The sequence below is a fragment of the Drosophila innubila genome (genome assembly GCF_004354385.1).
Source record: "Drosophila innubila isolate TH190305 chromosome 3L unlocalized genomic scaffold, UK_Dinn_1.0 0_D_3L, whole genome shotgun sequence".
NCBI classification, from domain to species: domain Eukaryota; kingdom Metazoa; phylum Arthropoda; class Insecta; order Diptera; family Drosophilidae; genus Drosophila; species Drosophila innubila.
The window spans coordinates 8069809-8095253 of NW_022995376.1; the positions used below are offsets into that span (position 1 = coordinate 8069809).

Consider the following 25445-nt stretch of genomic DNA (forward strand, 5'->3'; position numbering starts at 1 on the left):
ACACACGTAGACGATGTAAATTTGATTTATTTTGCTCGTTCTGTTATCGGAGAGTAGGGCTGTCGAATTATCATTGATATGTTTTGATATATCGATGGATATTCTTTGCGAGATTTATTTTTGGTCGATATTTTCCCGGACGATTAATTGTGGTGGTCGGACGACTATTACCACTACAGTTCTTATCGATACGTATAATTTTTGTTGTATGCTAAAATTGTAAACAGTTGTTTGACCGTCTCTAAATCTGCATAAAAAATAAAAAACTACGAAATGGACGAAGCTTGCCGCTTTTGTACGTTGAACTGCACCACACTTGAGAATATCTTCGCCGAGCGAGAGCAGACGGATAATGAGCCACTCCTTATTGCTATGCTGGAGTCTTGCACCAACTGTGAAATCAGAGAATCGGATTCCTTGCCTCAAAACATATGTGGGCCCTGCATTTCGTCTGCTAAGAATGCATATGAATTCAAGGTCAGATGCGAGCGAAGTCAAAAATATTTTATGGAACTCCTAAACGAATGTGAACGGAAGCCCGATATATATGTGGACGAGGTCTGCATAAAGCCGTATCCGGATGACACTTTGGATGGGGATAGCTTGAGGGTCTGTGAAGAAGTCTCAACAGACGATCCAAATGAATCTGCGGATGAAGATTACTCCAACGATGGAAGCTCAGCATCGGAAGAATCAGATGAAATTGTAAATGAACGACATTCTGCCAAAGGCCGCTACAAATGTGAGCACTGCTCTAAGACGTTTAAAACCAAATTGATTTTAAAGAGGCACACAACAATTCATTCTGATACACAAACCTATAAATGTGAGCACTGTCCGAAGGTGTTTGAAACCAAAATCCTTTTAAAAGAGCACAAAGTGGTTCATTCTGAAGAAAGACTCTTTAAATGCAACCAGTGCCCAAAGGCTTTTAAAAAAAAAATTCATCTAAAAGAGCACAACAAAATTCATGTTGACGAACGGCCCTTTAAATGTGAATATTGCTTCAAGGCGTTTAGATCCACTAGTAAATTAAAAAACCACCAGCTTTTTCATTCTGATGAGCGTCCCTTCAGTTGTGAACTATGTCATAAAGCGTTTAAAACTAATACCGACTTAAAAAGACATATAATGACTCATTCTGCTGATCGCCCCTTTAAATGTGAGCACTGCTTAATGGCTTTTAAAGAGGAGGCTCTTTTGGAAAAGCACTTAAAGGTTCATTCGGACGATCATCCCTTCAAGTGTGATCATTGCCCAAGGGCATTTACAACTAAATATAATTTTAAAAGGCACATAATGACTCATTCTAACGAACGTCCCTATAAATGTGACTACTGTCCGATGCCATTTAAAACCCATAATGATTTACAAATGCACATAACAACTCATATCGATGAACGTCCTTACAAATGTGAGCAATGCCAAAAAGGTTTTAAAACCAAAGGTCATTTAAAAAAGCACATAATGAATCATTCTGACGATCGGCCCCACAGATGTGAGCTTTGCTCGATGACTTTTAAAAGGTACTCTCATTTAGAAAGGCATTCGAAATCTGTACATAAGCCGGACTATTTAACTTATATAACTTTGTAAATTGTCAATATGTCGATCGCTCGATGTGAATTTTTATTTGTAACAATTCAATAAGTTTCACCACATGGTACTCTGTTCGTTCTGGATATGAATTCTTGAACTATTTTTCAGAAATAAGATTTATTTAAAAAAAAAATTTAAAAGCAAAGCACAGATAAAATGTATTACTCTGCGGACGTTTTTTGAAAATTTCGTTAAATACTTAATGCAGTTGCAGCGACGAACAATTGCATTGGTTGCAGCGATTGCATTCCAGTATATTTTCATATATAAATTCTGTTTAAAGTTACCCAATTTAGTTATTAGTTATTATTTTGAAATCCTATTATTATTATTATTATTATAAGTATTTTTTCTGACAAAAAATATTTTCTGTAATATAACAACAATTACACTTTTGAACAAAGTGGAATGCAAATAAATACATGTATGTATGCATATCAATTTATTGTAAAACAAATGATGCAACTACTGGTTTTTTCGATTGGGGCGGATCGATATTAACAAGTTACACTTTTGCTCAGCCCGTCCAAATGTTAAACTAATATCCAAATTAATGTATTTTGGGCAAACGTTTTTATGATAAATGGCTATGCATCGACAAAGAGTTACTCGACCATGAGATTTGACTTCGCTAGACCTTCTGGGGTTCAGTGTAATCGCAGATTTATTTAAATAGGCCGCCATCCGCGAGGGCTGATAAATTGTGGTGGTCGGACGATATGCCATGTTAAAGAGGTTTTGTATTTCCCCACATACATTTTTAGCGATATCTATCACCAATGTACACTTTTAGTTGCCATCGATATATTTTCAGAATACACTCCGACTAATTTTAGGTCTTCCATGTTAAAAACGTAAACAACTATCAGTTTAACGCATAAGCAAGTAAAAGTCAAATTACGAGATGGATGAAGTTTGTCGCTTTTGCACTTTGAACTGCACCACACTTGAGAATATCTTCGCCGAGCGAGATCAGACGGATAATGAGCCACTCCTTATTGCTATGCTGGAGTCTTGCACCAACTGTGTAATCAGGGAATCGGATTCGTTGCCCCAAAACATATGTGGGCCTTGTATATCGGCTGCCAAGAATGCATTTGAATTCAAACATAGATGCGAGCAAAGTCAAAAGTATTTTATGGAACTCCTCAACGAGTGTGAGGAGAAGCCCGATATCGGAGAGCTTATTACAGGCGATTCGTGCCTTACAGTAAGTAATTTAGGCGAGGTCTGCATAAAACCAGAACCAGATGACACTGTGAACGATGATAACTTTAAAGGATGTTCAACAACAAAGGAATTAAATGAAACTGAGGATGAAGATTACTCTAAAGATGAAAGCTTAGGAACGGAAGAATCAAATGAAATTGTGGATAAATATGAAATGATAAGCAGTCGGCACTCCGAAGAATTTCCCTACAAATGTGAGCAATGTTGTAAAGCTTTTAAAAATAAATGCGATTTGAAAAAGCATAGAGTGGCCCATTCTGACGATCGCCCCTACAAATGTGAACACTGCCCTAAGGCGTTTAAAACCCAACTCGTTTTACGGAGGCACGCAGTGGTTCATTCTACCAAACGCCAATACAAATGTGAGCTGTGCGAAAAGTCGTTTAAAACCATGGACAGTTTAAGAGGTCACATGCTGACTCATACTGATGATCGCCCCTACAAATGTGAACACTGTGCAAAGTCCTTTAAAATGGAATGTACTTTAAAAGAGCACATTAAAATACATTTTGAAGATCGCCCCTACAAATGTGAACACTGCTCAAAAGCGTTTAAAACTGTACACATTTTAAACGGGCACAAAATTATCCATTCTGACGAACGCCCCTACAAATGTGAGCACTGCTCAAAGGCGTTTAAAAGGGATAATATTTTAAAAGAGCACTTAAAGACTCATTCTGACGATCGCCCCTACAAATGTGACAGCTGCCCGAAGGCATTTAAGAGCCTACAAATTTTAAACGGGCACAAAATTATTCATTCTGGCAAACGTCCCTATAAATGTGAGCACTGCCCAAAAACTTTTCAAAGATATACTACGTTAAAAGAACACATAATAATGCATACTGGCGATCATCCCTACAGATGTGAGCACTGTCCTAAGGCTTTTACAACCAAATATAATTTTGAAAGGCACAAAATGACACATTCTGAAATGCGCTCCTTCAAATGCGAGCACTGTCCGATGGCGTTTAAAGGAGATACTATGTTGAAAGAGCACATCTTAATTCATTCTGAAGATTATTAAGAAGAATTTGGAAACTGCCTACAATTTTACCATTATTTAACTTTGTTTTAAGCGATTTGATCCCTTGGAATCCTTGTAGAAGAACACCTTCACCCAAAACTTTGTGGTAATTATTAAGAGTTTGAAATTGTATGGACTTTTGTGAGCAAAAATAAATTAACATTTTATAGTAAAAAAATACTTTTCTTAAAGTAACATGTAACTGCATACCATAAATCCGAAAATTAACTTTCTACTGGCCGCTGTTTTTGAATTTTTCGCGCCAGAATTGAAGGGAAAAAGGCTGTTTTGGCAACATATCTATCCCAGTTAAAATCGATAAGTTTAACGAATGCCTCCGATACATTTCAACTCTTGTGTGTCGATAATATGAACAGATGTTTGACCGTCTCTAAATCTGCGTAAGCAAACCAATAAATAAAATAAGAAATGGATGAAGTTTGCCGTCTTTGCGCGTTGAACTGCACCACGCTTGAGAATATCTTCGCCGATCGAGAGCAGACGGATAATGAGCCACTCCTTATTGCTATGCTGGAGTCTTGTACCAACTGTGTTATCAGGGAATCGGATTCGTTGCCACAAAACATATGTGGACCTTGCATATCGGCTGCTAAGAATGCATTTGAATTCAAACTTAGATGCGAGCAAAGTCAAAAGTATTTTATGGAGCTCCTGAGTGAATCCGAACGGAAGCCCGGCATCGGGGAGCTTATTACAGGCGATTCGTGCCCTTCAGAAAGAACTCTAGGTGAAGTCTGCATAAAACCAGAGCCGGATGACACTGTGAACGATGATAACCTGAAGCACAATGAAGAAGTCGCAACAACAGATGAAGCAAATAAAACTGTGGATGAAGATTTCTCCGAGGATGGAATCTCTGACGAACGTTTATTCAAATGTGAGCGTTGCGCAAAGGCTTTTAAAAGAGATACCATTTTAAGATCTCACATGCTGGTTCATTCTGTGGAACGGTCATATAAATGTGACCATTGTCCGAAGGCATTTAAAAGCAATGACAATTTGAAAAGGCACATGCTTATTCATTCACACTATCGTCCCTACAAGTGCGAGCACTGCTCAAAGGCTTTTAAAGAGGAAATTATTTTAAAAGAGCACATAAAATCTCACTTTGACGATCGCCCCTATAAATGTGAGAGCTGTTCAAAGTCGTTTAAAACCCGAGTCCTGTTAAATAGGCACAAAGTTATTCATTCTAACGAACGTCCCTACAAATGCGACCACTGTCCGAAGTCATTTAAAAGAGATACTACTTTAATAGAACACATAAAGATTCATTCTGACGATCGTCCCTACGAATGTGAGCACTGCACAAAGGCGTTTAAGACCCTTCAAATTTTAAATGCGCATAAAGTAATTCATTCTGTCGAACGACTCTACACATGCGAGCATTGCTCGAATTCTTTTAAATCTAAAGGTCTACTAAAAAGTCACATGCTGGTTCATTCTGACGATCTCCCTCACAAATGTGAGCTCTGCCCAAAGGCGTTCAAAACCAAAGTCCAATTAACAAGGCACATGCTAGTTCATTCTGACGAACGCTCCTATAAATGTGAGTATTGCTCTAAGGCGTTTAAAACCAAACTCCTTTTAAACAGACACATAACGGTGCATTCTGACGAACGCCCTTACAAATGCGAGCAGTGCCTAAAGACTTTTAAAACCAACCTCGAATTAAGAAAGCACATCATGAATCATTCGGACGATCGACCTCACAAGTGTGAGCATTGCTCAATGGATTTTAAAAGGCGTTCAAGTTTAAAAAGACACTTGACAACTTTGCACAAACAGGATGACGTCTATTGTAGCGCGTAAATTTCCAAAAGCTGCTTAGATTATAGTTTAATATATTTCTATTGAAATAATGAAAGATATTTAATGATAGCCAATCCCTTCAACTTATTGTTAGTCGAGCGTACTCTTCATGATAAATAAACAGAGAAGATTTTTTAATTGGCGATATCAATGGCTAATATTGATTAGAAATTTTAGTTTATATTTTGAATTCTTTATGGAAAATGCCTATCAGGTGGTCGGATTTTGGCCGGTGCGCGATGCTGATTTGAATACGCGCCATATTACATTGACTCTTAACAGAACTTGTTTACAGTGGGTCTGTGCGTGTTTGCAGATGTTAAGTAAGAAGCAAATTGCTAATGAGGAGCAACGTGTTAAAGTTATACCTAAAATATTCCAGAACATCTGGTAGTTTATTAATATTGATCAGTAACATAAAATCGACAAAACTATGTAAAAATTTGAAAAATGCTATGTTTAAAGTTAAGCAAAAATAAAATAAATTTTGTTGCTGCAACTGTTTTAGCAATTTTATTAAAATGGTACGAGCTGCCAGATCGGATAATTCTGATGTGTGGCAGCCTTTGGACTGGATGGCAGCCCCTGGATCGGGTGGCAGCCCTTGAGCCAAAACACTTTTGGCAACAGTGGTGTAAATATCAGACGCAATTTGTTTTTAAACAGTTTTGTGTTAAAAAGAATAATAAAAAAAACCGCTATTAAGCTACAAATACCGTATTTAAAGGACAAATCGAGTGTTTCTAGCATCAATTTCAAAAGAGGGACCGCAAAAGCCTCAAAATTGGTAAAGTGGACGGCAACACTATGGGCAGCTCGGACGATCGCGTCTATGCTGCCGAGAAAATTATCCAGAAGCGCGTTAGAAAGGTATGTTTTAGAAAATAAACAAAATAAATGTGGTTAAACAGATACGAGAGAGAAATGTGAACAGCATATACAATTACAAGGTCACATGTCCTTCGAAATTTCCAGCAGATTGCTTCGTCCATCTGCTGGCAGCTGCGCTAATGTCTCGTGCTGCAACAACAACAACACAACGGCAGCAGCAGAAGCAACCACCATTTGCGCTGTGCGTGTGTGTGTGTGTGTGCAAGTGTGTTGTGTTGTGTTTTTGTTTTTGCTGCACTTATGTTTCGGCATCGATGAAAAATCAATTAGTTCCCTTGCATCGTGTGTGTGGAACGCGCCAAATGTCTTTTAAACGAATGATCTATCTTTTCATTCGAGGGTCAATTACTAGCATTAAACAAAGAACTTTTCAGTAGAGCCTATATTATTTGAAATCATTAACTACAGTCTTTTTTTATCTGAGTGATAATAGAATGAATACATATTCTGCAATTGCAGGGTGTTGTGGAGTACCGTGTAAAGTGGAAGGGCTGGAACCAACGCTACAACACCTGGGAGCCTGAAGTAAACATCTTGGATCGACGTCTAATCGACATTTACGAGCAGAGCAACAAATCGTCGGGAACGCCTTCCAAACGCGCCGCTGCACTTAAAAAGAAGGAGAAGGAACCCGATCCAGAACCGGAACCGGAATCAGAGGAGGATGAGTACACATTCACCGGCGACGATGTGCCTGATACCAATCAGTCAACAACATCCACATCTGCTGCCGGAACAAACGATGCTGTTGATAAGAAGGATAAGGACAAGAAGCATCATCATCATCATCACCATCACCATCATCAGCAGCAGCATCAGCACAACAACAACCAAAGTATCAAATCTGAACGCATTAGTAATCGTCGCTCCGAATCTCCACTGACGCATCATCATCATCACCATCATGAGTCGAAACGGCAACGCATGGAGCACAGCTCCTCTTCAAACAGCAGCTCAATCCATAATGAGAACACCTTTGTACCGGAGGCGGACACCAATTCATCCAGCTCCGAGGATCAACCACTTATGGGTACAAAGCGTAAGGCTGAGGTTCTGAAGGAGTCTGGCAAAATAGGTGTCACCATTAAAACCTCACCCGATGGGCCTGCACCCAAACCCCAGCAACCGGCGCATGAGCAACAACAAAAGTCAACGGAATCCGCCGTTCAACCGCAAAAGACAGAGCACCAGATCGCTTTGCCGGGAGGAGCAGATTCTGAGACGGGTGAATCTTGTGCAGCAGCAACAGCAGCATTTACCGAAGAGGAGGATGATGAGTCGACAGCGGCTGCGGCGCCGCCATCGGAGAGTAATAACATACCAAAACTGAGTGGCGCTCTGGCATTGAGCCAGAAACAACCGTTGACGCCACTATCGCCGCGAGCGCTGCCGCCGCGTTTCTGGTTGCCGGCCAAGTGCAACATATCGAATCGTGTGGTCATAACGGATGTCACAGTCAATCTGGAGACGGTCACCATACGCGAGTGCAAAACAGAGCGGGGATTTTTTCGTGAGCGCGACATGAAAGGGGATTCCTCGCCCGTCGCTTAAACCTTTCAGCGTTCGAAACCCAATTGTAAATAGTTAAAAAAAAAACCCATGCTAAATGTTGAAGAACATTTCCTTTTAAGAACTAACTTATTTATTGTATTTATTTTTAGTCTAGAAACTAGTTGTTGTTTTATTACAATGTTTAAAGAGCGTACCAAATTGTTGGCCAGCCTCAAGAGTTGATAGTTTTTGAATCAACTTTTGGGACTGGACAACGATGCGGGATGTAACGTATATAATTGTATGTATTGTAGTTTAGCAGAGTACATTAACACCTATATATACAACATATTGTATATATATTTATTTAACATATATGTATATTTTTCTATACAAATTTGAATCTGATAAAAACCAAAACACACTCATATACGCAACAAATCCATGCGAAACTGAAGCAATTGCTATTACGCTTGATATACACATTTACATTATGATACTAACAAACACAAAATCATTAATAATTCTTATATACAAGTATATAAATACACATAATCAGTTAAGAATGTTACAAATCAGCAGCATCTTTTATTTTTTCATTGTTTTTGATTGTATAGATATATATTTGATTTACCGCAGATTTCTGCTGATTTGAAACGTTAACTGAAAAATATGATATGATTATAACATATACACTTAAGTTAACACAACATTTTAGATCTTAGCTAATTGTAAATTGCGCATGCATCATTTATTTTTAAAATGTTTAATTTTTTTAATAAGATATCGAGAAACGCTGTCTCTTATGATTTCCTAGAGGAGATTAGGATGTGCCGTGCATAACTCAAAACCAATCCCAAATCCAGGAGGAGTTCATAGATTCAGCACTTATCTACATTTTTAACAATTTCTTTTTAATTGTTTTGTACATTATTTTATATGATAATTTTAAATAAACAACGCACATTGAAAATAAAGAATTGGCCTAATTCTGCAATGTTTATCTTTTAACCATTGTGCGTAATATTTATTGGCTAGTTTAAGTTGCAACGCTCTAATTCCAAGCAAAACAAAAGCATAAAAAAAACCACTCGAAACGTTTTCAAGTTTGTAATTTTACTCTTAATTTAATGTTATTGCCAATATGAACGGTAATTAAATTAAATAGAAGCAACATATTGCATTTTTATTAAGTTTGGGCTATACGATAACGCACCTTAAGGTCTAAATTCGTCACTTATGGTCAATATCATAGTTAAACATTTTAATATCGAACATTAGCTTAGGCAGTTTGTACAATTTTAAGGGTCTAGGGAGCTGTATGCTCATAAGGGTCTACATTTGTTTATAAAGGAATTAATTATGTGCGCCACTTTCTCGGGTTCATTAAGATGCACATGATGCGTTCCTTCGACTTCATGGAATTCGAACTGTGGATTCTTGCGCAGCACTTCCAGTGTTGCGTCGTAGTACTTCTTATTCTCGTAGTAGGGAGCCTGCAGTGCTTTAATAAATAGATGCGGCGCCTTAATGCGTGCTGCCATTTCCAGCACAATTTCTAGTGAGAGTGTGTAGAACTGTGAAGTCTTGAGTCGATTGTCCCGCGAAAAGTAATACTTGTGCGGCTCATGACTGGATGGCTTGCAGTTGCGCTGCAGAAGGTATTTGCAGGCCTCCATGTCTACGGACTTGTTCGAACCCTGATGCAATCGCTCCACCAGTTGATCCCAATCGTAGGCAGGCGGTTCACTGCCACTACGCAAGCGTCGCTCCAGTTTCAACGAGTTTTCCAGACGTTCTGACAAGGCGTTCACAATTTGATTCGCATTACGGATAGGAGGCTTTAATATGTCTAAGCCAATGAACATATCCACTTTCTCCGGGAATAATGCACTGAAGACAAAGCCGTTTATGGAGCTCATCGAGTGACCCAATATGGATACTTTATCCCAGTTGTGTTCTTCCATAATCCGCAAAACCAGTTGCACATAATCAATGGAGTGATACATGACGCCTTTGGGAAGCCATGAGGAGAGTCCATGTCCGGGTGCATCTATGCTGAGAAAGGACATGTGATTGGGCAGCAAGGGTGCTAGAGTATCAAAGGTCCCAGCATTATCCTGCCAACCGTGCATGCCCAGAATCGGACGTACATGTTTCGGGCCATACCATTTGCCTGCTATGTGACCCCAGGGAACGGGTATGCTCACTTCCTCATACTGCAAAGCAGAGGGCAAAGGTCAGTATGATTCAAGGTGGAAGTATTACAAAATTACTATGTTACCTACATGTTTTGTTAGTGTCTTCAACGAATTGGTTGAACTTTGACCGTGAGCCTGTCGAAGACTCTGCTGTGCTCCATTTGTCAGCTGTTTCAGTAGATGAAGGCTCCTTTGGCCTCTCATTTCAAATAAATATACTAGGTGCAATTTCTATTGAATAATAATTTATAATATCTTAGCGTCTTCCTCAACGTCTGTTTGCTCTGACGAAATTAAAACATATGATCACATTTGTCATAGCGATGGACCCTAGAAAAATACAGTTTTATAATTCCGCTGTGTCATCATTACATGGCAGCCATTTTTTTTAGTTGGAGCTATTACTCTATTGTTAAGTCGTGTGTTAGTTAATAGGTTTGTAGCAATAATAGCAAGAACAACTAATTGTGTTATAAACGATCTGCGAAATTCAAACTGATCAACGTTACAAACTTTGCGACAATCTGATCAGTAAACAACTATCGACTACGACAAAAATATCGATGAAGTCAAAGCACAAACGGTACATATCGGTTGAATCTGATTAATGTGCTAATGTGGAAATACAATTAATTATTACCAGTTGAATTTGTTAAGAAGCTATTTAATTATTATTATTAAGTTCTATTATGTTTCGCGCGCACACAAATATATCGTTTCAGTTTCATCTCTAACACGTTATTTCGCTCTCGCGCTCAAATAAATCAGCTGTTCGCTTAGTTATGTTCTTTACGTTTTCTAATACAAATGTTAATTTAGTAGCAGAGTAAAGCATTTAAAACTTGTAGATAGAACGGAAACGTCTGGCCGCAAAATTGAAGCAAGTGTAAGTTATCAGTGTTGTGAATGGAGATTGAAATAGAGAAACAAAAACCACTTGTTGACCTTGAACTTTGGAATTGTTTTTATTGTGATTTTGATAATCCAGGGTTAATATTGCATGGATAATTCAATTTGCTGCTGCTCTTTTCTTTTGCACGTCACTCTTTATCACTGGTTTCTCACGTTTTTGTTTTATATTTATTTTCGCCCTGCTTAACTAATCGCATAGCACGAAAACTGATAAGATTTAGCTTTAATATGATTAAACTTTGGAATTAAAGCACATTCGTTATTTAGATTGATTCTAGTTAACAGCATGGAGTCGGAATTTAAGGACAATGGTAGTGCCAGTAGCAGCACCGGGGGCAATGTGGATCTCAATCTTAATCAGCGTTATCGACATGCTGGCGATCTGACTGGAGAACCTTCAACGCGTCCCGTAAGTGTGTACTTTGATCTTTGGAACGTTCAAATCGTTTTATCGATCTGTTTGATTTGCTTGCAGTTTTCCGAGATTACCATTAAGGTGCCCTGGGGTCACATTGCGGGCAAATGGTTTGGGCCACAAAATGTGCAGCCCATATTGGGTCTACATGGCTGGCAAGATAATGCGGGCACATATGATTTGCTGGTACCCTTGCTATCGCCGGACGTGGCCTTTTTGTCTATCGACTTGCCTGGTCATGGACTGTCTTCGCGTTTGCCAGATGGTTGCTATTATAATTCGGTGGATAATCTCTATGTGATAAGGCTTATCATGAAGCAATACAAATGGGAGAAGGTGTCACTTGTTGGCCATTCTATGTCGTCCATCATTTGCTTTGTGTTTGCAGCCGTCTTTCCCGATAAGGTCGATATGATAATTGGCATCGATGCATTGAAGCCACATCAGCGTCCCTATCCATCGGTCATACGCACCATGGAGACCCGTTTGGATGAATTTCTACGCGAGGATGAACGTAATCGCAGCAAAAACGAACCGCCCAGCTATACATACGATGAACTCATCGAGCGCGTCTACATCGGCACCTTTCACTCCGTTAATAAGGAGCTCTGCAAGCATATGTTGGCCCGGAACATCCAAAAGTCCGGCAAATATCCGGATAAATACTTCTTCTGTCGCGATCGTCGGCTGAAGTTCTATAATTATGCGATTGGATCGCAGGAACTGTGCGTTGAAATGGCCCAGCGTATTACATGTCCCTATCTGTTTATTAAGGGCTCACAGTCATCATATTTTGAGGACAAGAAGTACTATGATGAAGTAATGGATGTGCTGTTAAAGAAATCCAACTTTGAATACCTAGAGGCTAATGGCACCCATCATCTGCACATTAACAATCCGGAGGCCATTATTGGTCCGGTCAACAACTTCATACAACGTTTTGGGCCAGCTGCCGCTGCCGCAGAGCGTCGAAAGGCCAAGGAGGCTGCTGAAAGCAAGCTGTAAATATCATTCACAACAACAACTGCTACAAAATTCAGTATAAACCTTAGTCAAAAGGGGAACATATTTATTGTTGCATCAACGATTCTGGGTATCGATGCAACAACTCTTATTTTTATATACTTAATTGTTGATTTTACTGTTAAAGGGCAGAGTCTGTTTCTCTGTCACAAATATACACTGTGCAAATATATACCTTTAAAAATATTTTACATACGTATATACCAAAAGGTTGTTCGCTTCAATTAGTGTCTTGAAGGATAACAAGGAACTGGTTATATGTACATTCGCTCAGCGCTGAGTTGACGCTGTTAACCTTTTAAGATTTTTTATACCTTAAAATATTGCTAATATAGGAAAAGAGTACTCGATATAATTTCTTCTTTTATTAAACGCTGTTTTTAAATAAAAAAGTGAGGACCAACTATAAATTGAATAATATTATTATTTTATTATTACAAAATATAATATTGAGATTCACATTCACTTCACTATAACCCAGTCGTAACTTAATGGGTTAATTAAGTATAAGGGCCACATAAAGAGCCCGTCAGTTGACCTACATTTTGTCCAGTAGAATCAGCAGGCACAACGAAAGTGTTAATAACCCGGGTAAACCCGTTTTTAGGCCAGCGTTGTTCCCATCAGTTGCATCACTTTTCAGACTCTTTCTTGGTAATTTTGTTTTTCCCTTTCTGGTTTTGCCATTTTGGCGGTCAGCTGTCGGATTTACATTGAAATGACAAATTAAATATGTATGTACATTATTATTCCACCAAATAAGAGAAAAGGTGCGAAAGACAATAGTTGTTGGCCCTGCAGCTTCCACATTTAAATGCATAAATTTCCGCTGTTGTTTCGTTATACTACTGTATAGAAACTTTATACTTTTCACCTTGCCCAATATGGTTAATTGCTGAGCCAGTACACAACTATAGCGACTGCTTAGCACTTTGATTTTTTTTTAAGATTTTAATAACAATTCATCACTTGAATTTATTTTCATATAAAGATCCAATACTAATGCACAGTAAAAAGGATATATTTTCTTCAATTTCATTTGTTTTTCTATTATATTATAGTTTGAACTGAATTTTAAAGTAAAACTTCGATTTTTGCACACTATTTTACAAAACCATTTGTTCAATTTGAAAATAAGTCTATTATTATTTTGGTGGATGAGCTGCGACATATTCAAGCGCTGTTCTGATACTCTCTGGAATCGGAGGAGGTGTCGGCAAGTGATCGCCTTGGGGTTGGTATCCGTTATCGTCGGCAACATAGGTAATGACGATTCCATCAGAGGCATTAAACTCGCTTTCACCGGAAACGCCATTAATATTACCAGCAGGTGGTGAATTGCTCTCGCTGAGAATCTGTACATCCTCGTTGATGTGGTCGCTATTAGCACAGACCAGCAGAGCAGCAATTAGGCAAAGTGACTGTAAGTTTTAAAAATTAAGATTAGTTATTATCCTGTAGAAAGGACTCGAGACTCGTTTTCCTTATCCACTCAGAAAGCATTGCTTTACTCACTAGCTTGAACATCTTGCTTCGGTTGTCTAATTCAAATGTGTGCCTACTTTCAGAAAAGATGTCTTTATATACATACACGTAGCACTCAAATTTAGGCCTTGCTGCTTACCTTAAGTGCTAAGCCGTCGACACGTTTCATAAAATTACACTAGTTTATAAATATGTAAAAGCATATTTTAAACAAATCACAAATATTTTGTAATAAAATTAAATCAAATTCATAACTGGAATAAATAACGTATACGAGTCAGTTACTGCCTGAAGATTGAGCAACTTTTTGGCTGAAACTTAGAAGATTTAGCTTTGCTTATTGGCTTAAACTATTCCGAAAAGTAATATAAAACTTATATAAAAATCCGGATCTCGAACTAAGGCCCAAACTAATTTATTACCAGTTTCAATTTCGATTTCGTTAGACATTTTGCTTGTGGGCAAACCAGTTTAATTATTTAATTAGGCAACTGAGAAGAATTCTTCATCCAAAATCGTCAAGTTCACATTAGCATATGTGACGTGACAATAAATTAGTTCACTATCGAACGGTCTAATTCGCTTCTTGCTTCTCATGTGCGTTAAAAGATCTTAGTCGTATTTTACACTCAGCTAATAGAATGGCTATTAATTGTTGATAGGATTCACTTAGACACGTGTAAAACAAAAGACTTAGAACACAAACTTGCTCGACAGCTATCTTACTTTGGCATACGACAAATTAGAATTGCTAAAATGGCAAACTAATTTTTTATAAGATGTGTATTTTGATGATAGATGATGCATTTCACATTTGCTCCTTAAAATACGGCCTTACGAGATGGGCTTCGAAAGTTTTTACTCCTACTCCTAAATAATATATAATTTATAACAACAATTTGCCCACCTGAACTATTATATTTGATCATATTTTACTAATCTGACAAATTAGAATTTTAAAATAGTTCACATTCCTTGAGTTAAACCAGTTTAGCTATGATCGACATTAAATTAGTCTAGTGTGGAATGTTTAATTTCGGCTCTGATGCACTCAAGAATCGAAAACTTCTATTAATAGGAAATAGTCCCAATCTTTTCGATACCCAGATTTATTTTAGAAAGTGAAAAAACAAAAGACTGAGAACACAAACTTGTTCGACAGAGGCAACAAATTAGAATTGCTAAAATGCCAAACTATTCTTTCTATTAGATAAACATTGAGATGATAGATTGATTCCTCAATAGAGCTTAACGAGGTGGGCTCTAGAAGTTTCTACGCCTAAGAATTGTTGTCTTATGTTGTAATAAAACTGGATATTTAATGAATGACTGAATGTTTATTTTATTTGTAAATTTAAGCATTTTAATTGTAATATATTTAAGAAAGTTGTCAAGAACAATTTCCTCTCATAATATTGATTAAAAATAAAATACATATTTTTTTAACGTTAACTGTTCTTCACTTGATTGAAATTTCAAGCTCTGCTTTTGGTTTATTGCACACTATTTTACTTGCATTTAAAATTAATTCTATTCTTGTGGTGCATGTTCTGCGAGATATTGAAGCAACCTAACGACATAGTCTGGATATGGTGGAGGTGTGGGCAAGTGATCGCCTTGGGGATGGTATCCGTTTTCGTCGGCAGTATAGGTAGTTTTAATGACTTCTCCATTGGGAGCAACAAACTCGCTTTCACCGGAAACGCCATTAATATTACCAGAAGCCTGTTGATTTATTCCATTAGATGTCTCGAATGCATATGCGAAATTGCCTTCCGAATCGGGTGTTGAGCTTCTCTCGCTTAGAATCTGTGCATCCTTGTTGATGTGGTCGCCAAGGGCACAGACCAGCAGAGCAGCAACTAGGCAAAGTGACTGTAAGTTTTAAAAATTATAATTAGTTATAATCCTGTAGAGGGGACTCGAGACTCCTTTTCCATTCAGAAAGCGTTGCTCTACTCACTAGCTTGAACATCTTGTTTCAGTTGTCTAATTCACAATGTTTGGTCGACATTCAGTGTCAAAGGCCTTTTATACGTGCGCGTAGCAACCGATTTTAAGAGCAATCGCCGCGTCGCAGTCGACGTCGATGTCGCCGTCGCAGTCGTCTTTACCATCACCGTCGCCTCTAATCCGTCGCTTAGCTGCGCGGTCAACGCGTTGTACTAAATATCACTAACTTTTAAATTTGTATTTGCATATTTTGACCAGAAACGAAAAAATTAAATCAAATTCGTAAATGCCGCTTAAAATGTATATTGGCCTTTTATTTTAGGTAAATACATATATTTAGTTACGATTCAGCGGAGTTAAGCGATAACTCTTGAAGAAGAAATGTCTTATATATGTAGTATAATTTTAATGTATAACATTAACAGATTTGTAAACACTTGTGTAAACGAGTATTTTCTATGGGGTCTGCTTTTGTTACTAGCATTATCCCATTCTTTCTTATTGAAAAAAAATTAGCACCATAACATGAAATAAGTTCTAATATTTTACAGCCTAAGTTAATTATCAAACTTTCAATTATTAAAATATCCTTATTTAATTAATTAAAAATAATTATTTCATTAATTATTAAAAAGCTTCAAATTTGTTATTAGTGTTATTGTATTTATAGATATAAAGGTATAGGATATCTTCTTCATGCGTCTTCAATCACGTTATAGGCTTCATATACCTGATTACTAATGGATTATCTATACTGAGCTCAAGCATAGCAGAAAGCAGAAATCTAATTTACAAATGGATCATCTTGATCTTTATTTTCGTCAGCTGGCCCCGGCTAAGGTGGAACGTCCATTCAAAAAAAAAAAAAAAAATATGTGGACGACCTTGCACATCCAAAAATTTCAACAGCTTTGTCGAGATGGACAATTCGCGCCGGCTACCAAGCTGGGCACGCGCACCTGTCAGCCTCAGCCTCAGCCCCATCTTCAACTCCATCTTCAACTCCAAACCCAACTTCAAATCAAACTCCAGCCACAGAAACAAAAATTGAATGCGGGGCGCCATCGGCAATAAACATTGAAAGTTGGAACAAAGCGTAAAGTAGTTTTTAGTTGTTATGTACTTTTATGTTTTTTATTTGTTTCTTTTCAATTTGTTTGTGTAAGTGTGAACCACATAAAAATACACAAATAATTAAAGACTTAGTGAAAAATAAAGAGGTGCATGGGGCAAATGCAAAACTGACACCGAATTAAAGCATGAAAATAAATTGTTGGTAAATGACTCATTTATTTTGTAAGGCTCTCGTTTTTTTCCCCTTTTCATTTTTTTTTATCGATTATAGATGTATCTGTGCACTTTGTTGCTGTTAAGGTTTCGATTATGATAATACGATTTTTGGCAATTATTGCTGGCCCTCTTCGCCCCATGTAGTTGTCAGTTGCCAATTGCCAATGGTGTTACCATAAAAAACCATTAAAACCCGTTTACAGCACATCGAATCCGACTTGAGATGCCATATAAAAGCCGCAAAGTAGTTGACCAAAGTAATCAGTTGCAGCTCAAGCATCTTCCTTAAAACAACACTCGACAACAACCTCATCCACAGTCACAGACACAGACAAGTTTCAGTCATCATGTTCAAATACGTAAGTGCCAATGAAGAGTTCCTTTGGTTCCCATTGGTTAACCGAATATACTGCTTTGTAGGTTCTCTGTCTCGCTCTCATTGGCTGCGCCTGTGCCGACAACATCAACAAGGACGCACAGATTCGTAGCTTCCAGAACGATGCATCCGATGCCGAGGGCAATTATCAGTATGCGTATGAGACCAGCAATGGCATTCAAATCCAGGAAGCCGGCAATCCGTCGGGTGTTCGCGGTGCCGTCGCCTACGTTTCCCCCGAGGGCGAACAAATCTCGCTGACCTATACCGCCGATGAGGAGGGATACCATCCAGTTGGCGATCATCTGCCCACACCTCCGCCAGTTCCAGCCTATGTGCTGCGCGCTCTCGAATACATTCGCACTCATCCTCCAGCGCAGAAGGACGAACAATAAACTGGCATTGAACCTTTTCCCATTCGCTTAGTGATCCAACCAGTTTATCCACATCCACTACAAACTGTGGCAGTCATTGTTATATATAGAGACATAAATTCGCACCCTTTAATTAGTTGTAGTTATCGTTAATAAAGCTCGTTGATCCTCCAGCCAGCGCTAAAATGCAAGAGAATAAACCGATTATTAGTGAAGAACTTCTAAAATACTTAAATTAAAAGATACTTGCTTACTTTTAATTTCAAATTATCTCATTGTGCTTCGCTGACCCGTTTTAAAAAGATATTGTTAAGTTATCCAAATGTATCTGTGAGTTATTTCCACATCTAAAAGATACAGATACCTAAGCCATATTAATTAAAAAAACATCCAACGTTCTTCAACTACTTAACACTTACCTCATTGCTCCCAGAACTAACAGCTTAAAGTTTTAAAAATATCGAGTGGTTATTTAAGCCATTTGAACGTACTTTTGTTCCTCATCATTCAGGTCGTTTGACTTTACAATTAACCCTTTTATCAGGGACTATAAGATCTACTTGATCCAAATATAGAATCTCGATACTCGGTAAACATATTCTGCTTAAACTAAATTTTAAATGTATATTCTATTGGGCATAGTTATAGTACTGATTCTATATTCTCACCAACTCTTGTTTAAATTAATATTGACAAATTACTAACACAATATTAATAAAAATAAATTTGCTTTTGTATAAACATTTATTTCAGTATGTCATCAATATATTCTGAAAATTTCATAACAAAAGCAACAATTTTGGAGTCCAAATTCAAATAAATTTAGCATAATATTTGTTATGGAATTAACATAAAAAGATATTCTGTGTGATATGCCACTTTAGACCCTGTACATAAATATAAAAATAATTTAGATGGCACATAAGTTTACGAATTAGACAGACATCATGAATATGATCTAATAATTAAACAAGCATTTATATTTGTTAATTGTTTATTTGGTTGTATTAGAGTTATTTTTACGATATTTTTATATTGAACTAAAGTTCGATTATGCCGAACTTAATTGGAAGCTTTGCAAATATTTGAGTTGTTTATTTGGTTGACAATGTGGATATAGTAACACCCGGAAAGAAAATCCTGTTTCAAAAGTTAACCAAAATCTTTAGCAATCAAAAGCAATCGCCATCGAAATGGAATCTCATTTAATTTCCATCTAGTTTTGATTTGTGAATTCTGAGTAGAAGCATACTCAAATATTTATGAGCCGGCTCTATAGCTCAGCACATACGTCATGCGAACCTCATTATTATCATATTGTCATCATTATAATGATGTTCATTATGATATATGTATTCAGATAATTAGCTAACAAGTTGTTGGGGTCATCAATTCTAAATAAATACTTAAAACATGGCACTTTATTTGTTTTCCTGAAACGTGGGTGGGAATGAGAGTTTCTTTTCTTATAAATTATACTTTTGGCTTAAAACTGTCAATATAAATATGTTTGTATTTCAGTTAGCATAAACGTGTTATGCAGGCGGAAGAATATGGAATTTGAATATGAATACTTTTAGATAACACGATTTATATATGAAAAACGGAACGACTAGAAAAATCCAAGTTTAAGATATTTGCGCCGCTTTAGCTTACGAAAACTATCAATAGTTGGACACTAGTTGTGTTTTGGATTCTACATGCTATCATATTATCAGACTTCTTCTTCTGGACTACTTAAATGAATGAAATCATAGCGTATGAAGTTTTGGGGATCCATCCTCATTGTGAGTGCGTATATATTCCAGGGATCTTAGAATATAGCTGGGTGTGGGCGGTGGCTGTGGCAGATGTCTGCCCACCACATGGAAGCCCAACTCATCGGCTATATAGCGTGTCTCGATGGGCACACCTTCAGGTGAGGTGTAGCTGTATATTCCAATGGTCTCCAGAGCACTTCCCGCTGCCTGGACATCGATGCCATTGCTGGTCTTGAAGGCGTACTTGAAGACGCCCTCCTCGTCCAGCGGAGAGACGCGATAATCCGTTATCTGGGCATCACGTTCGCTGTCACCGACAAGGCGACGAATGCGCCGAATCCTAACCAGCTTGGCATCCAGTTGAGCCAACAGCAGCGCCAGACAAAACAATGTGATGAACTGCATTGAAAACGAAACAAAAACGAGAAACGAACTTTTTATCAGCAAACATGAATCGCTTTCGGGTCACTTGATATCAAAATCACAGATGGGAGCAAGGTCGTGGCTTACAAAATATCGCATATTTATCCACAATCTTCACTTTAATGTGCTCAAATTGTATAATTATAATAATTTCTATGATTAATTTTAATGTTTTTCCAGTGTTCGTTGTTTGTGTTATAATGAGTTAATCGTCGTTTATATTTTGATTTCGATGTTAATTCCGATTCCGATACGAACGTGATCTAAACGCGAGCTGTGCGAGGTTCAAAGTTAGCCACCGTACTGCGGGTTGGTCCGTCGCTTGTTACCAACTTTATATATGAGAAAACAACAGCGGTCCAAAGCAAAATCGATGAAAAGCCAATAAACATAATCAAAAGTGTCAATAGTTTTGTTCAGTCTATTGTTTGTCCATACGTTGGTGTCTCCATCTCCATCTTTATCTCCATCTCTGTCTCAAATTATCGTGCCCAGTCTTATGCTTGATAACAGACCAAATCGATGCCCGTTAACCATTTCCGTTAAGCCGTGGCAAAATGGCCATAATGCTGTTTATTAGCACAATATTTATGACTAACTAACTGCAGCTAGCTTATGTTCTTGATACCAAATTCCAATTTAGGCTGATTTTATGAATATGCAAATCGGAATTCTAATCTGTCGTAAAATGTTTATCTTCAACCGGTTTCTGTAACGCATTGAAAATAGTTTTTCAATCTTGCAAATATCTAAATGTGGGTCAGACTCAAATCCCTTAAATATTTGACACTTTCTTTCTAATTATCTTCAAATATTTGATCTAATTTACAAGTATTTATGAAGTTCTTAGCCATATGTTTTGGATGGATTTGCTATAAAGCTGAGACGGAAGCTGTTCTTTTTTTTCTATTATTAACTATAAAAATCATGTTAAAATATGGCACATTCCACTCTTGAATATCTACAGCACGGCCATTAAAATCATAAAATCTGATAATAAAATAAAATTAGAATTATAGAAGATAATCAAATCAAACACGAAGTTCATTTTAATCCGAATCGAACAGAATTTTAAGTGGGCCATACGAATTTCTAGCGGAAGCAGTTCCGCTGAGTCAACAATATATAAAATAAATTAATAAACAAATAAATTTAAGAACTACTCGTTTAAACAAAAGTGGCAACTGTTCTACAGCGAATCAAAGCCAATTAGCAACTGACTCGAAGATCGTTTGAGATCTCAAGATTCAAATTCGTTCGCGTAACTCTTTTCTTTTGAGCAACTGTATTCATAACGGGAGATGAGACATGCCTGTTATGCAAATACTGTTAAGAATCGAAATCGAAAGCTGCCTCAACTTATTATACAGATATATATTTATATGTGAATGAATTTCCATACGTTTTATTTATATCTGTGCAATTATATTTGTTTATGCCTATTTCTGTTCGAGTTGGTGACTCGAGTTCACCTGATGTCAAGTTTTGAAAAGAGCAGCTATTCTTAAGTACTAATAGTTAACACACGCACTGGTAAGGCGAGTTTTTCGTGTTTTTATTTAGCAATCAACACATTCTAAGGCTAAGTCATTATTAAACTAATAGTATTAATAATGCTGCCCATGAAGGAACTTGGCCGAACTCGCAATATAAAGCTCAAGTGACGAAATGTTTCACAGTTTATAAAATAATTAAACGTTAAATCATTAACGTTTTTATATCATTTAATTTAAAAATTGTTTGCCCTTGTCTGCCTTTTGGCAATTTCGGTTAATTTATACGTCTAAGTTGTTCTTTCAAACTAATGCAAATGTCACAGCTCATCCATAAATTATTGATTGATTCACTGATTGATTTTTACTGCTTGACGCCTTGAGAGGGGATCACTTCTTTGATGCATAATCTAAAGATACACAAGTCTCATTTCTTACTTTGATTTCTTCTGTAGGTGTGGTCAAATCGTGCAAGGTCTAGGTTTAGATATTTGAAGATACAACTGACTGCACAGTGATGCAAACGTGACTTAAAGTGAGTTGTGGAATGCATTGAGGTGTGTGTAGCTGTGGATAACGATTATCATAAATTTTTGTATTGTTTCAACGGCAGAACCTGTTTAAATTGTCAATTAAATAAGTTTGGTGTTTGCTTTTGCAATAATTTAAGTTCATTAGTCCCTGACACAATCAGTGTTTAGCAGATCGGGATAATTATATCTGCCAGAAAGCAATCTTATACTTATAATAAATCGCCGTGACAGCCATAATAAAAATAAACCTTTATTATTTCGCGTGCATGTTCTAAAATTTGAAAAACATTTCGTAATATAATACTGTACAAATTTTGATATCTTTGCCGGTTTGTTTGCGTGCAAAATTATCACATTAAATGCGGATAGCTTTACCGTAATTACATGGTTTATTGGCCATGAACTTTTTTTATTTGACAGAATGCTAAACATAATAATAAATTAATATAATTTTCAAAGTCATGTATACTCCGTATTGCATATTTTATAAGCGGCTTGATTGAAGTGCCCAAGCAAACGATTCATCTTCGCATTTCAAGCATTTTTACACATACTTTGACCCACTGTTCGTTGGAAGCGCCAGTGTCAACGCAGTTGCAGCCACACCTACAAAAAGGCCCGAAACATCAAAACCACTTTATTGTTCGACACTCATAATGGACAGGTCTCGATTTGCTTACCGTGCGACATTATCAAAACTTTGACATAAATCAATACTGATCGGACTTGAAACAAGTTGGGGCTGCATTCAATGATGCTCAATTTATGCAGGTATGATTAGTATTTTGGATACTCGTATTCGTATTATCATATAGCTTTGTATTCTTGACAACTTGACAGAGAGATTATAATTTTTAGAACAAAGAGTTTCACAGCTCTCAGAGAGAATTGCCTGCGATTTGGATTTTATTGTCTTTGTTTTTGGGCGTTTTAGATCTTGAAAGCTTATTTTTGCATTTGTCAAAATACTTTTTTGGCAGTCCCAAATTAACTTTCAAGCCCATCGGATCGCGTCGCTTTCGTTGCAGCAGCTTTCAACGATCGAAACGATCACAAACCCAGATCAACATCCGAGACTGTTAAATTTTAAGTGGATTTTAAAGATCAACATTCTTATATATCATTTATATATACAGATTAATAGAACATTCGATTATTTATAATGAATTCGCGTCGTCGTCCAAATCAACGCTTGTTTGTCAAGGTTTGTCAATCATATTTGTTTACTTTGCTGACTGCGGCTAATCGTAAATCCCGCCCAGCATCAGCTGTTCCTACTGCTCCTCACGCTGCTCCTGCCCGCTGGTGAAGGTCGTCCTGCAACCCCAGATGCTGCGGCACAGACAATCTACTATGAGAATCAGCCGCCGAATGCTTCCGGAAAATATAAATTTGAGTTTCAGACCACCAATGGAATAACCACAAAGGCGGCGGGCAATGAAAATGGCGCTGTGGGCGTGGTACAGTATGTCTCAAAGGAAGGACTTCCCGTGACCTTTACATATGTGGCTGATGCCAACGGTTATCAACCCACTGGGGATTTTGCACCCACACATTTAAGCCGACTTCTGGATTATATACAAACGCATCCGAAGGTGGATGAGCTAAAATCGCGACGTTGGTAACGATAATCTGTTCATCTGACTTGAGATAATATCTAATTAAAATAAGAACAAAAAATTCTCGTGCTTATGTAGATAAATTGTCATTTAAATAACTGGCAATTGGGTGTCAGAATGTGAGATAAGAAGTCATTCGAACTGGTATTATTATTGTTACACTTCAAATCTAAATTTGTATTAATCGGTTATTTTTATTGCATTTAAATGCAAATGAAATTAAACGAAACATAAACAAGAACAACAAAAGCTGACAACGGGTCCGCTTTGATCGTGTACCAAAATCTATAACAACAGTATAAATAAAATTGAAACTCAATTAAATGCATTATTAATTCTATCAAATGCCAATGGAGGACAGCATCAAATCAAAAACTGAAGTTACTCTATCGCATTTTGTTGTTTGTTATATATCAATTCGTATGAACTCTTTTTTGTGCTTTTATTCGTGAATAAACCAAAGAAAAAAATTTAAAAACCTGTCGTGCATCTGCAAGCTCACAAATTTTAAAACGTGTCGACGAAGGGAATAAAAAAGAGAGACAACAAAAATCCGTTAAAAATCTAGCAGCTTTTGTGGAACAGAACATTATTAACAGATTGTTAATATGCCATATTAAATAACGATATTTATTATGTCATACTTCAAAACGATTTAAAATTTGCTAATAATTGTTTCGTAACTATTGACCTTTGAGAAATTTAACAAATTTTTGATTATTTTGAAACTTCCGCGTTAAAGATTTTACTCGTGGTGAAAGGTTTCTCAACAATAGAACTTATTAGAAACTCTTTTAAGTGCTTCCTGTTTACTATTTACTTTTATATATTTATCAGTAAAATCTTCCACATTTTTTATCCTACGAAATAAGTTCTTCATAATCTTGATACCGTTCCTCTTCCGGAATAGTGCGCTAAACAGAATATAGAAACAATTAACACTTGGTGTCCCTCAATTCGTGCAGAATTCCGGCAGCAATAAAAATATTTGCAGCATTTGCACCGTCTTTAATTAAATGTTAAATTTAAATGTTCAACATTAAAAATAACATGAGCAATTAAAAGTAGTTATTAATTATATTTAATCTTGCGCCATAAAGTGTTTTGTGTTTTCTTTGTTTTCGTAAAACAAAAGTTGTTGATAGGCGGACGAATATATGACTGTCATGTGTGTGTGTGTGGGTTGAAACTAATATATGATAAACAACAAATAACTGGCATTTATCGTTCATCTGTGACAAATATGTATTTTACATCTTTACTTTTCCTTTCGAATCATCAGAAATGGCAATCGTCAACCTTGTGTGTGTGGCTTAGAACGACTTTCGAATGGAATTCAAAATTGATGCGACTCATTTGCATTTGATCGCCTAATTGAGGCCGTTGCATAATATTGACCGAGTCTTTTAGTTGGAGATTATGTAACCAGACTAATAAACCAACAAGCCGTCAGATTTAGCTTTTAATGTCACCGACACATCGGCCCAACCAAAAGATCAGCAGACCAAAAAAAACTA

At 37.0% G+C, this 25445-nt stretch overlaps 11 protein-coding genes across 12 annotated transcripts; 7 read left to right on the plus strand and 4 right to left on the minus strand.

Annotated features, from left to right (window-relative positions):
• The first annotated feature begins 223 nt into the window (after window positions 1-223).
• On the plus strand, window positions 224-1913 carry LOC117788196 (zinc finger protein 493-like). Its single transcript, XM_034626873.1, has one exon. It carries the CDS (start codon window positions 274-276, stop codon window positions 1594-1596), a length of 1323 nt encoding a protein of 440 aa, XP_034482764.1. The 5' UTR covers window positions 224-273; the 3' UTR covers window positions 1597-1913.
• Window positions 1914-2484: 571 nt separating this feature from the next.
• On the plus strand, window positions 2485-4034 carry LOC117787502 (zinc finger protein 43-like). Its single transcript, XM_034626045.1, has 2 exons — window positions 2485-3759; window positions 3795-4034. Exons 1-2 carry the CDS (start codon window positions 2504-2506, stop codon window positions 3802-3804), a joined length of 1266 nt encoding a protein of 421 aa, XP_034481936.1. The 5' UTR covers window positions 2485-2503; the 3' UTR covers window positions 3805-4034.
• A 251-nt stretch (window positions 4035-4285) lies between these two features.
• LOC117786969 (zinc finger protein 737-like) lies at window positions 4286-5838 on the plus strand. Its single transcript, XM_034625401.1, has one exon. It carries the CDS (start codon window positions 4286-4288, stop codon window positions 5687-5689), a length of 1404 nt encoding a protein of 467 aa, XP_034481292.1. The 3' UTR covers window positions 5690-5838.
• A 430-nt stretch (window positions 5839-6268) lies between these two features.
• On the plus strand, window positions 6269-9242 carry LOC117787640 (polycomb group protein Pc). The gene is made up of 2 exons (XM_034626211.1): window positions 6269-6559; window positions 7040-9242. Exons 1-2 carry the CDS (start codon window positions 6497-6499, stop codon window positions 8129-8131), a joined length of 1155 nt encoding a protein of 384 aa, XP_034482102.1. The 5' UTR covers window positions 6269-6496; the 3' UTR covers window positions 8132-9242.
• Window positions 9232-10609, minus strand: LOC117787641 (probable serine hydrolase). Of its 2 annotated transcripts, none has more exons than XM_034626213.1 (2): window positions 10356-10481; window positions 9232-10290 (listed from the first exon to the last, which is right to left on the minus strand). In XM_034626213.1, the coding sequence occupies exon 2, from the start codon at window positions 10204-10206 to the stop codon at window positions 9397-9399; it is 810 nt and encodes a 269-aa protein (XP_034482104.1). In that variant the 5' UTR covers window positions 10207-10290; window positions 10356-10481; the 3' UTR covers window positions 9232-9396. The 2 variants fall into 2 exon arrangements, with proteins under 2 accessions (XP_034482104.1, XP_034482103.1); XM_034626212.1 differs by having other exon boundaries at window positions 9237-10290; window positions 10360-10609.
• A 403-nt stretch (window positions 10610-11012) lies between these two features.
• Window positions 11013-12974, plus strand: LOC117788384 (probable serine hydrolase). The gene is made up of 3 exons (XM_034627148.1): window positions 11013-11158; window positions 11452-11593; window positions 11660-12974. The coding sequence occupies exons 2-3, from the start codon at window positions 11471-11473 to the stop codon at window positions 12602-12604; spliced, it is 1068 nt and encodes a 355-aa protein (XP_034483039.1). The 5' UTR covers window positions 11013-11158; window positions 11452-11470; the 3' UTR covers window positions 12605-12974.
• A 651-nt stretch (window positions 12975-13625) lies between these two features.
• LOC117787572 (pupal cuticle protein Edg-78E-like) lies at window positions 13626-14176 on the minus strand. Its single transcript, XM_034626122.1, has 2 exons — window positions 14138-14176; window positions 13626-14043 (listed from the first exon to the last, which is right to left on the minus strand). The coding sequence occupies exons 1-2, from the start codon at window positions 14147-14149 to the stop codon at window positions 13768-13770; spliced, it is 288 nt and encodes a 95-aa protein (XP_034482013.1). The 5' UTR covers window positions 14150-14176; the 3' UTR covers window positions 13626-13767.
• Window positions 14177-15424: 1248 nt separating this feature from the next.
• On the minus strand, window positions 15425-16086 carry LOC117787571 (pupal cuticle protein Edg-78E-like). The gene is made up of 2 exons (XM_034626121.1): window positions 16071-16086; window positions 15425-15982 (listed from the first exon to the last, which is right to left on the minus strand). Exons 1-2 carry the CDS (start codon window positions 16080-16082, stop codon window positions 15638-15640), a joined length of 357 nt encoding a protein of 118 aa, XP_034482012.1. The 5' UTR covers window positions 16083-16086; the 3' UTR covers window positions 15425-15637.
• Window positions 16087-17606: 1520 nt separating this feature from the next.
• Window positions 17607-18498, plus strand: LOC117787437 (pupal cuticle protein Edg-78E). Its single transcript, XM_034625961.1, has 2 exons — window positions 17607-17709; window positions 17771-18498. Exons 1-2 carry the CDS (start codon window positions 17698-17700, stop codon window positions 18119-18121), a joined length of 363 nt encoding a protein of 120 aa, XP_034481852.1. The 5' UTR covers window positions 17607-17697; the 3' UTR covers window positions 18122-18498.
• A 427-nt stretch (window positions 18499-18925) lies between these two features.
• Window positions 18926-20555, minus strand: LOC117787988 (pupal cuticle protein Edg-78E). Its single transcript, XM_034626639.1, has 2 exons — window positions 20371-20555; window positions 18926-20259 (listed from the first exon to the last, which is right to left on the minus strand). Exons 1-2 carry the CDS (start codon window positions 20380-20382, stop codon window positions 19852-19854), a joined length of 420 nt encoding a protein of 139 aa, XP_034482530.1. The 5' UTR covers window positions 20383-20555; the 3' UTR covers window positions 18926-19851.
• A 2851-nt stretch (window positions 20556-23406) lies between these two features.
• LOC117788147 (pupal cuticle protein Edg-78E) lies at window positions 23407-23990 on the plus strand. Its single transcript, XM_034626816.1, has 2 exons — window positions 23407-23513; window positions 23572-23990. Exons 1-2 carry the CDS (start codon window positions 23472-23474, stop codon window positions 23932-23934), a joined length of 405 nt encoding a protein of 134 aa, XP_034482707.1. The 5' UTR covers window positions 23407-23471; the 3' UTR covers window positions 23935-23990.
• The last annotated feature ends 1455 nt before the right edge of the window (window positions 23991-25445 follow it).

What these genes read in the sequence shown, in the direction of transcription:
- LOC117787641 (XM_034626212.1), bottom strand. Translation starts at nt 10,476, where the DNA reads ATGAGAGGCCAAAGGAGCCTTCATCTACTGAAACAGCTGACAAATGGA. An exon ending in TGAAGACACTAACAAAACAT is followed by an intron (nt 10,291 to 10,359) that starts GTAGGTAACATA and finishes TCTGCTTTGCAG; the next exon opens with TATGAGGAAGTGAGCATACC.
- LOC117787502 (XM_034626045.1), top strand. Translation starts at nt 2,504, where the DNA reads ATGGATGAAGTTTGTCGCTTTTGCACTTTGAACTGCACCACACTTGAG.
- LOC117786969 (XM_034625401.1), top strand. Translation starts at nt 4,286, where the DNA reads ATGGATGAAGTTTGCCGTCTTTGCGCGTTGAACTGCACCACGCTTGAG.
- LOC117788147 (XM_034626816.1), top strand. Translation starts at nt 23,472, where the DNA reads ATGAATTCGCGTCGTCGTCCAAATCAACGCTTGTTTGTCAAG. An exon ending in ATCAACGCTTGTTTGTCAAG is followed by an intron (nt 23,514 to 23,571) that starts GTTTGTCAATCA and finishes AATCCCGCCCAG; the next exon opens with CATCAGCTGTTCCTACTGCT.
- LOC117788196 (XM_034626873.1), top strand. Translation starts at nt 274, where the DNA reads ATGGACGAAGCTTGCCGCTTTTGTACGTTGAACTGCACCACACTTGAG.
- LOC117788384 (XM_034627148.1), top strand. Translation starts at nt 11,471, where the DNA reads ATGGAGTCGGAATTTAAGGACAATGGTAGTGCCAGTAGCAGCACCGGG. An exon ending in GAGAACCTTCAACGCGTCCC is followed by an intron (nt 11,594 to 11,659) that starts GTAAGTGTGTAC and finishes ATTTGCTTGCAG; the next exon opens with TTTTCCGAGATTACCATTAA.
- LOC117787640 (XM_034626211.1), top strand. Translation starts at nt 6,497, where the DNA reads ATGGGCAGCTCGGACGATCGCGTCTATGCTGCCGAGAAAATTATCCAG. An exon ending in TCCAGAAGCGCGTTAGAAAG is followed by an intron (nt 6,560 to 7,039) that starts GTATGTTTTAGA and finishes CTGCAATTGCAG; the next exon opens with GGTGTTGTGGAGTACCGTGT.